The 11,389-nt window shown below is 33.9% G+C and overlaps 2 protein-coding genes across 2 annotated transcripts; both read left to right on the plus strand.

Moving 5' to 3' along the window:
* Positions 1,533-2,111, plus strand: LOC105170054 (dirigent protein 22-like). The gene has a single exon (XM_011090654.1). The coding sequence runs from the start codon at positions 1,533-1,535 to the stop codon at positions 2,109-2,111; it is 579 nt and encodes a 192-aa protein (XP_011088956.1).
* On the plus strand, positions 3,787-8,612 carry LOC105169063 (ATP synthase subunit O, mitochondrial-like). Its single transcript, XM_011089333.2, has 6 exons — positions 3,787-4,028; positions 4,541-4,591; positions 5,023-5,266; positions 6,317-6,429; positions 7,999-8,085; positions 8,178-8,612. The coding sequence occupies exons 1-6, from the start codon at positions 3,891-3,893 to the stop codon at positions 8,304-8,306; spliced, it is 762 nt and encodes a 253-aa protein (XP_011087635.1). The 5' UTR covers positions 3,787-3,890; the 3' UTR covers positions 8,307-8,612.

Here is an 11,389-nt window from a genome sequence, read left to right on the forward strand (position 1 = left end):
TCAAAGAAATAAGTGTTACATTTATTACTTTCGTGTGTTCTAATAGCAGTGATGTGAATCTTGTCATATTTAATTAAAAGTACTAATACATTCATAATCTTGTGGTAACAAATTTCCGTATTTTATACGTATGTGGATCCCCAAATATTCATCAAAGATTCAAACTTACATATTACATTCTATACTTTGTTTTCTCTGCTTCACATTACAAATACTAATTAATTAATGGCCGTTTGATGTAAACGAGAGGAACGACATATTGACAGGACATGTAATAATTTCAAATTTGTCGACTGTAAATATTGACACAACATGTAACATGAGGAAACGACATATTGTCAAAACAAGTAACGATTTAAAATTAGCAGTAAAATCTCTAACTAATTCCATATAAAAAACAAACTTTTTCTTCGTAATGACAACTACTTTAATTTAGTAAACAGACGAAATTGTCATTAATGACGATTAACAGCAACTACCTACTGCAAAAACAATAAAGAAATAAATAAAAAATATTATGACTATTACCGAGTAACATAATATTAATTATCACATGTAACTCAATTTATGAATGTATTTGGTAGATGACCGTTCTTTGTCCTGTTAATTAGGTTGTCAATACTTTTCGAATGTATTTGGTAGTTGATTGGGAGTGATAATATTAAAAAATAAAAGGAGCAACCAAAAAAATCGAATTATTGCATATACTACAAATGAATACGATTTTAAGTGCGATAATTAAGTATTTACGATAATCCTTAACTATGATGAAATAATTTGTATGATTTTAGCTATAACTAATTAATCTTTTGATACCGATTGCATGAAAAATAGTTAACAGTCGTTGCATAAATATTGTTAATAAATTTTTTATTTTTAATTATAAAAATTAATCACAACAAAAAAAATGATATTTTTGGTAGAAGTGTGTAATGATATATAACCTGCCATAATTGTCTTCACTTCTAATTATCTGTCCTCTTTTCCCAACCAAAGAGAAAAAAGGGAGGAGATTAATTTTTCACAAATACGTACAAATCTACTTCACTATCCTCAGCAATCAACCAACTTGGACTAAGACAATAGCAGCCCTACTCCTCACAACCCAGGCAACATGCTAATCTAAAACATGTGTAAACAAATGAGAGTTGGGGTTGGTTTCATGTGTAATAATGCGACAACAAGAAGAGGGACCAATCATCATACACCAATATCAATCTTTTAATTTTCAACAGCACACCACAGTTTAATTATCCATCATTTATATTCCCAACTGGGCACAATTCAATTTCATAATCATCATCTTTAATCTGACGCGGGTTTGCAATTCGATCTTTTGTCTTAATAAAAGTCTCATAATTTTGTAATAAAAAAGGAGAGAAGAGGCCTTGAATCTTATAAACTATTCAAACTTTTCGTTTATAATCAATATGAGACGCTTGCCTACGCCGTAATTTTTTCATTCGCATCACCTATATGTACACACACAATCCTAATTCCTAAACATACTGCCCCTTATCTATTTCTCCAAAATGGGAAAACTTGGTAGAATAGATTCACTGTTGAAAGCTCTGAAAGGAGTCCGCAGCAGTTCAAGAAGAGACGATCATGAAGATGAAGAAAGGTTCAAGAAGCTCTTGCGATCCAGGGAAAAGGTAGCCAAGCTTCATTTCTACATCCAAGACGCGTTGGGCGGATCAAACGCCACCGTCTGGGAGGTGGCGAGCTCTCAGATCACTTCAAATTCAGCCACCTCGTTCGGGCAGGTCAGAGTCCTGGATGATCTGATCACGGCGGAGCCCGATCGCAGCTCCGAGAAGTTGGGCCGTGCTCAGGGGATGATAACTTCTTCGGGTCTGGAGGAATCCGCCCTCACTATGAGCCTTAACTTCTACTTCACATCGGGTAAGTACAGTGGCAGCAGTCTTTGCATTATGGGGAGAAACCCCATATCGAGCAAGAACCGTGAGCTGCCGGTGGTAGGCGGAAGCGGCGTCTTCAGGATGGCCCGTGGCTACTCCATCTCCAACACCTACTCTTACGATGCAGCCACCAACTACGGTGTGCTGGAGTACACTGTTTATGTGGCTTATAATGTGGATGAATGTTGAAGATTTTCATTATTTGAGCTGCTTGCTGGCAATTAAGTACTGTTGTTGTGTAATTTTGTTAGAGTTGATCATCATGTATGTAGCATGTTTGTGAAAGATGGTGTCTTGCAAAACAATTCTACCTACTTTTGTAACTTTTAAGGATTGTCACATGTTTCTTGGACTAGTTAGATTAGATGAGTGGAGTTTTGTATTTAGACTTCTTTATTTCTTCATTTAGATGCAAATTTATTATTATTTTTATATAATATCAATTATTCTACATTTATAGATATGTTTGCTCACCTTTTTTTTTTCTTTTTAATTACCTCTGAGTCAATTATCTATCGTGGAGATTTGTGTTATACACTATCATAGTATTAAACTGCATTTCTCTATTCACGTTGACATGTTCCCAACTCTACCTAAAATATAATATCTTAGATCAAGAGGGTGTTTGAATGAGCTTATAAATTTTTTGAAACATTTTAATTATACGATCTTCAAATTAAAGCTTATAAGATGCCACATAATATTTGATAAACTTTTTATTAAAAGTTTATAAGTCCTAAATATAAGATGTAATTAGAAACTTATAAACTCTTTAAAAAGAAAAAGTAAATGAGTTCCTAACTTTAATTTTTAAAATCTTACAAACCTTCTTCAAAATCAATCACAAATTTCTCATTATTAATATTTTATAATTAAGTTCAAATTCTTATTTCATCCAAATACTCTAAGAGCTTATTTTTAAATTAAAATTTAGCATCTTATAAAATGCACGAGCGTATAAAGTATTTTAAATAAACTAAGATGCAACGACTTTTTCTTTTAATTTTTTTAATCGTGAATATATAAAAGATCCGATAATCATGAGAATTAGTTTCGTATATATTATGGTATGTTCCACTTGTATATATATATATATACCTTTTTCTCATGGCTTCAACATTGTCTGCTACCATAGAGTTAGTACTCAGTTTTGTGTTTGAAAATGTTTGTTTCCCTGCACTTTCATTTGTCATTCATACAATCAACTCATGACAAATGTTGGTATATACCTAAAAATCAAGAACCTGAAACTATGTTTCCCTCTTCTAATCACATGAATAAAGCAAAAGGACAAAAAAGAAAAAAAAGTTATGTTCATGTCACTATTTCAGTCCAGTTCGACACAAATTAATCAAATAAAGTATCAGCCAAGTTTGAATAATTTTATCTTTTTATATAAATTTTTATTTTTTTACTAAATAAAGGTGGTAAGTTTGATCGAGTTTAAAGTCATTAAATGAAAAAAAAGATATGTCATCCCGTTTATCTATTGAATTTTAATTCTACGGCCTAATTCCCTCATCGTTCGAACTGATTTAAGTATTGAAAGGTTATTGTTTAAAATTACTTAAAATTTTGTGTTTTTAGTTACGCTTGTCTTAATCGTTGTTAAGGTTGAGGTTTCACATCATTGGCCAGCTCGGATGCGACCTCGACCCAGATCAGTTTCTAATTCAAATTATAATTTTCTCTTATTTATTATCGCAAACACTCCCAAAACTTTTGGGGACTATTGGGCCGTAATATTTATGAATAATGAATAAATTTCAAACTAGGCCCATATTTCTGTAGCTGCAGTGCAGCCCAATCTGGAAAGGCCGAACAAGGCCCTAGAGATGGGTAGAAAACCAAAACCAAAACCCAACACACTAAAAACTCTCACCCATTTCTGAATCTTCAGAGCGCAGTGTTTTCAGGTGGTAGAGAAGGAAAGTTCAATCGGAGAATCAAAAGGGTGAATATTCAGGAATGGCAATGGCTGGGCGTTTGAGATCGGCGCTTCCTCTCCTCCGCCGAGGCCTCGCTGCTGAAACTGTGTCCTCCTCCGCCGCGGAGAGATCCGTCGCTACCAGAGCCGTCCTCTGCCCTTCTTTCACCAACACCGAGGTATCATTGAGAATAATTTTACTGGTTTTTGGACTTGTAATCTTATTTTGTTTAAGCAATGGCATATTTTGTTTGCGTTCGTTTTGTTTGATTGGCCCCTTTTATAATCTGAATACGATTTATTGGAGAGAGCTCTAGGGTTAGGGTTCACGTTGCTACTGTAAAAGCAAAATCTCTTCGCTCCAACCCCAATTTCTGTTCTTTTTATCATTTAAGCTCGATTAGTTATTTCTTTAAGCAATTACTTCCGTCTTGTTTGTTATTAATTGTTTAGTTTCCAGCAAAAGAATTAGAGGATTTTGCTAGAAAAAAATAGAGATATAATTATTTGTCTCGCCCTGCCGAACTTAAGTATTGCTATAATTGCAGTTAAAAAATTTAGCATTGTTCCCCTTGTGTTTAGAGTTTTACCAGCGAAACATGAAAATGGGAATAAAATCATTCTTGATGAGATATTGCAATTACCTGGATATAGGTTTCTTTTTAACTTTTCTTTCTGTCATACATTGCAGTTTATGAGGAACTATGCTACTGGCCAGCCTGCAAAAGAGCAGAAAGTCAAGGTAATATTCCTAGTGATATACGTGTTTATGGTTTCTTGCTTCAGAAAACTGCACTATCAATGTAGTAAGTAGATTGCTGGTCCAAGGGTTCAAAATTGTTAGTTCATGATTTTGGCCATTTTGTGAAATTATAATTCTTAACTTGATAATTCACAAAGTGATGTTTTTTCTGGTTCTGACTATTCCAAGTTTTTCAATTTGCGGATTGTGTAAGATTGAATTTCTAAAAATTTCAAGCCTTATCGTTTTAAGCAAAAATGTTATCATTGATGTGTTTGCCTTTCTTTTTCTTTTTTTTTTTCCCTTATGTCAAGACTATGAATTCTATTTTCTTGTTACTGTGGTGCTGCTATTTCCCCCCTTTTGGGGGGATTAGAATACATTTTACACTATAGACTTGGTGGTTTAATTGATTGGGTGTTTTCATTTAGGTTCCTGTGACAATGTTTGGAGTCTCTGGAAACTATGCCTCGGCTTTGTACATCTCAGCAGTTAAAGCAAATGTGCTGGACAAAGTTGAATCTGAGCTTATTACCCTTGTTGAGGCTTCGAAGAAAAGCCCTACATTTTCTCAATTCATGAAGGATCTATCTGTAACTGCAGATACCAGAGTGAAAGCCATCAATGATATTTGCACACAAGCTAAATTTTCAGATATCACCAAGAACTTCCTGAGTGAGTGCTTTTGAACCTGTGAATGAGTATGTTCTATCTAAAAAGCAATTGTTATTGTACATATACTGCACTTGGAGTCTCTGGTTTTGTATTGGTATTAATGATCATTGATGGAGTCATATGTTAATATAGTTGGTTATTGTGTATTGTTGGAATTTTAGTCTTGAAAATTTTATAATGACTGAAACTCTTTCGCTTGCTATAGAGTTGCACATCTTTATAAACTTCTAGAATGGACAATCTTGAGGACTACTTTGAATCCACTGCCTAACAAGGATACTTCATGGCTTTATTTGTGAGCCGTGAGATCTTACTGTAATCACTGCTCTCTCTTTTCCCCTCTATTTCTGTTTCTTTCTATATACTAACATGATTTTGTTTATTCTTTACCTCTTGCTTTCTATTAGAGCTTATGGTTATATATTATCCTGAATTTCGATTATAGAATTTTCAACGGTGTCCACTATGGTTTCACCTGCATAAGTTGCGGTTAAAGACTAAAGCAAATTTGTTTAATTTGTCTTTGAATAATATGTAATTGAGTAAGTCCTTACACATGTTTCTAATTGTTTAAAGCACTCTCTGTTCGGTTGTCTCACACAGAGACAAGATTTTGTGGTGATACTTTTATGAATTAGATGAGGACTGTATTCTCAGATATTGAGAAATTGCTGAGAAAAGTATTTGACCATAATATGTTTTATCATTATTTTCTTTCTATCACTCAGTAGTTTCCACAAAAAAAAATAAAGTGTTATACGATGACATGCCTATAGAGATCTACAAAGTTGTCTTTTTGTTCAAGCTGTAGAAAACTGCCAATTGAATAGTCAGCGGGAAATTTTGTTGAGAAAGTCTTTAACCTTGGCCTTTGTTTTGTGAAATCCTTTTGATTTTTGTGAGTAGATTTCCCTGATCTGGTGAACATCCTCTCCTTCTCGAGTGAAAGAATAGAGAGATATATGCTTGATATATGCCATAGAGTTAAAGCAAATTTGCTGAATAGAGATGGAAACACATGATATACTTTTTTATCTTCTCTTGTACCAGCCATCGTTGCTGAAGCTGGGAGATTGGGACACCTGGAACGTATGGCACAGAGATTCTCGGAGCTGACCATGGCACACAGAGGGGAAGTACAAGCCACTGTGACCACTGTGATTGTAAGTTCATCTCTTGCAACATGATTACTTAAGCTCAATATGACGAACAGATCAAAAGAATTCTAGCTTTGTGCCTTTCTCTGGTCCACTGTTTGTTATGTTTTTCACAAAGCATGAGAATGGATACTGGAATTTTGGAAATATTGCTTTTTGCTATCTTAACAAATTTTCTGAAATGGTACTTTTTCCTTTTGTGTTAGTTTCTCGATTCTTTTGGCACGGGGATATGTATAAAAATAGTATGGCATGTTTGGCTTTCTTGTAGAATAGGTGTGGTTTTCGGTGAGTCCTTTGTGAGAAGTGCATTGGATGTTCTTGTATTGCTTATCAAGGATTTGCTTAAATGCTACATGTTTCTTTTGCCTTGTAATTGTATTGGCAAAATGAACAGTAAGAAAATACCTAATGCATAGCACCGTGATATTTCGAAACATGCTAATTGATTTTTATACTTGTTTAAGTGATTTCTGTAGTCAGCCTTGGACTCTGTTATATAATTATTAGCATACTTTGCCTGAACTGAGACGACCATAGTCTCATCAAGTCAATCAGGGTGTATGTGGATCTAGTAAAGCCAGGAAAAAATTGTTTTCGAGCTTGGTTTGAACTGCCTAGTAATCATGAAATTGTATTTGAATTTGATTTGATTTCAATATAAGTTGAGCTCTAACAAGGTTTAAGTTGAAAATAAGTCAAGTTTGAGTAGTTTAATATTTTTTGCATGCTTCATCTATTCTTAGCTTAAAGAAGTTTCCTAACAATTAAAGACATTTGTAGTTGGTTCTAATACTAAGAACCAAGTTCTAATGAAATTGATCTTAAGTTGACTTTCGAGGTTAGTTGTTGGTTTTTCAGCCTATTACAGGTATCACATTCAGTAAATAGACAGAACCCACAAAATTTTGGTATTTGGTTCAGTTTCAGTTAACCAAAAAGTACTGAATACCGAAAATATATATATGTATTTAATTTCTGTATGCAATGTTGTATTTATCAAGTTCTATAGCTTCCCGTAATTGTAAGTTAGGAAAACCCAGAACCTGAGACAACAAAAAATGCCAGCATGCTTTATTATATAATGTAAACAATTTTCTTAAAAATATTTGGTGACCAAAAAACCGAAGAGGTTCCAATAGCCAACCAGACCAAACCAATTTATCATTCAGTATTCAGGTCGTACCCAAATTCCGTTTGGTTTACAATAAGAAACACTTGGAAACCCTAATGCCAATAACTTACGGTATTGTGGGGTCTGGATTCAAGGATTTGGTGGTCAAGCTGGTGATATTTGTTTACACTTTCTGCACAAAGGTTCGAGGATCTTCATATTTGACATTTTATTTTGGAAGGAAGACAATTTACTCAACTATGAGGATATTAGTTTTCTGCTATTTCCTTATTTGCATTTAACATGGTTCTGAACTCCAGATAGTACTTAAACCACGAAATGCTCATTTTACTGTACTGTGAAGCTTGTGCAGTCAAAATTAATGTTTCCTCAGTTCATATGACATTTAATATGTAGTATTTGGATCTGTTCTTTGTATTCACTCCCTCTTTCCTCTGCAGCCTCTACCTCCAGAGGAGGAGAAAGAATTGAAAGAAACATTGCAGGATATACTCGGACAAGGGAAGAAGGTTAAAGTTGACCAGAAGGTGGGTTCGATAATTCAGAATATGTTACCGTGTCGATATCTCTTCTGGTGTGATTGTTAATGTCCATATATTTTGCTGACCCCTGTCTGCAGATCGATCCCAGTATTCTCGGTGGGCTTGTGGTGGAATTTGGACAAAAGGTTTTTGACATGTCTATAAGGACTAGGGCACGGCAGATGGAGCGATTCCTACGCCAACCTATTAACTTGGATTCCCAATAAATGGTTACTATATCTGGTCCTGGATTTTGCCAATTATTCGCGATCTTTTTGCCTAAAGCTTTGGCAGGAAACGAGCAACTTTTATTTTTGATAGTGAAGGGGTGGGTAGCGCCTTTCATTTTCTTTCGTTTAACAATGTCATCCGGTGCTTGCAAATAAGAGTTATTCCCATTGTTCTTAGCTGTTTGATTCATGTGAAGTCGATCCAGCTCGAAAAGATATTTCCTTGTAATTTTGAAACTACAAGAGTATGATTTCATTTTCAATCCTATGTGGTTTGCATATGGGCAGATAGATATTCCAGCATACTCGTATTGCATAGTGGCTTGGAAATTGACTATTTTGTGGGCAGATCAGTAGTGAAGTTGTCATTGTGCGGAGGGATGGGATAGAAAGAAAACACATTTGATTTGAAATGGACTGAATTTATACTACTGCATGTGGAAACCCCGCAGTAGACATAAATTGGAGGTTGAATCTCTTGTTTGGCATAGGATACATATATAGACACGCAAAGCACGTACGCACGCACCAGGAGTCAATTGCAATCTCTGTAACATGGAATTTGGATTTCATTAACAATGACATAAGCCATTCTGCTATTTTGCTCGGATGAGATGTATGTGTGTCAGAATGATAAAAACATGTAAAATCTAACGCTGCGTTCGCCTTAGGGCATATATTCTCAAACAAAACGTAATGTGAAAGCAAAAGCAATTAAGAAGAGATATGAATGTGAATCCACCAGCAATTTTCCTTCCTCTTCAAGTTTTGTTTAAAAAAGAAACTCTACCATATATATTTTCTTCAAATAAATAAAAAATAGCTTTACCATTTATATATATATATATACACTTTTTCGTCTTCTTCTTCTTTTTTTTTTTCTTAATCTAAAATAATATATAGTACTTTAAGTAAGCCGACAGTCAGACACATTTTCAACATTATGTGAAGAAAATTTGACTCTAGCTATATATGTCTACAATTGTAATTATTAACTTCCTTTCTATTCATTTTGGTTAATTTCTGAAGAAAGTGAAATAGTATAAGTCTGGCATGAGATCAATGCAGACATTGTGTATATATAATGATTATATACGAATATATAGAGATATCAGAGAGAGGAAGAGATGAAATAATGTTTCTCTTTATCTCTTGCCAATTGAAAAACCCACACCCCACATATATATATGATTGGCTTAACTTTATCAGAGAGAGAGAGAGAGAACCATTTTACTTTCTCCTCCAATTTTCTAGTTTCAGTACATCTTCACTTTTTTGCTGCAAAACAATCATAAAAACGGGAAAAAAAAATAATGATTTGCTGCTCCAAATATGTTATTATTATTGTTATGTTCTCAATTCATGTATATATATATGCTAAAGTACAAACCAAAGGGTGTATTGAGTTTCATTGACGGGTTGCTTTACAACCTTTTTATTGTTTCATTCATATCAGCACACGAGGGCTATACCTTATATATCACTTGTTTGGTCTTTCATGATGTACAAAATACTCAACTATATATATGTATATATGATCTATGGAAATACAATTTCTCACACACACACACACACACACATATATATATATATATGGAGAAGTATTTAATTATATGCTTCCATATATGGGACCTGCAGGCACGTATATACATATATCTATATATAGGCTAGCTAGTAATATATCTATAGGGCTAAAAACATAATCTCTTCTCACTTTTCATGTATTACGGTGGCTATGTATGAACCTATATAGCGAATAATTCATGTGACCCTCTGAAAATTATTGCTTTCTTTGCATCACAATCCAAGCAATTTTCTTAATCATTAGACTAATTGTGGGTTGTCATTTTGATTTTCAATAGAGTTTTAGATTGCAATAATATATATATATATATAGTTGTTAATTATATAGCGTAATATATACTACTTCAGTTAATATATCTGCACTTTGAAGAACAGTAAAGTTGCATCATAATTAGTACTTAGCAGTGATATGAGATCGAAATAGGGTTTTGTGACATTATGTTTAGGCCCTTCATCAACTTCGTTCAGGCCGTCGAGTTGATCCTCATCAAAAAATGATATTGGGAAGGCCTCAATATAACCCTCTGATATTTAAGTTAGTAGAATTTATACAAAAATGGCCCGAGTAGTTGGTATCAAATATGGCAAGCCGGCAAGGGAACTAACCTGACATTTAGGGTCTTCGTAGTTGTAGTTATGACTGTAATTATATGGTTCAATGTAATTCGATTGATCTAGAAATTATCAAACGGTTGTTAATTAATTAAGTGTTGATGATGTCATTGAGTTGAGAACGATCAAAATAAAAAATTAATAGGTATGAATTCTTGAAATATTTGATTGTTTTCATTAACTTAAATTACATTTTAAAACTTACAACGAGTTCTCCTAAAATTTGTTACAATTATATATATTTTTTAAAATTATCGATCGTCTAACAAATACTAAAAAGAATGGATGATAACTTTGAAATATTATTAGTGATTGTCAAAAGAAAGAAGAAGATGGATGGATGGATGGATGGAATATATGGGTTACATGTGGCAGTAGTTGTCTTAATAATTTGTTTGCCTTAGTAGGCAGGCAAGGACAGTATATATATATATATATGTATAAAGGAGATGATGATGGACTACGTTTTCTTTTCTTTTCTGTGTACAGCTACAACATCATACATGGAAGTCTGACAGAGTTTAGAGTACCTTCACAGTTTTCTCATCACTACTACTTCTTTTCCCTTTTCTTTCTTCAGACATCACCTCACCCCCCATATATATATATATATATTGTCCTATTCACCATGCAAAATCAGACCAATACACACACATATATGTTATTCCTTAAAATCTGTTGATTGTTGACACGAATGGGATTTGGGTTTGATGGTGGGACACAATGAATGAAATTGGGTTTTCTTGAAATGGTTATATATATATATATATATGTCGTAGCATGTCTCAGCAATTTCAGGCTGATTAATATTAGGTACTGAAAGGAACCCTTGTATGTGTATGTGTAGGGGAGTTGGGGGTTGGGGGGGGGGGGGGGTGTGGGTG

Source organism: Sesamum indicum, linkage group LG1 (assembly GCF_000512975.1).
Source record: "Sesamum indicum cultivar Zhongzhi No. 13 linkage group LG1, S_indicum_v1.0, whole genome shotgun sequence".
NCBI lineage: Eukaryota > Viridiplantae > Streptophyta > Magnoliopsida > Lamiales > Pedaliaceae > Sesamum > Sesamum indicum.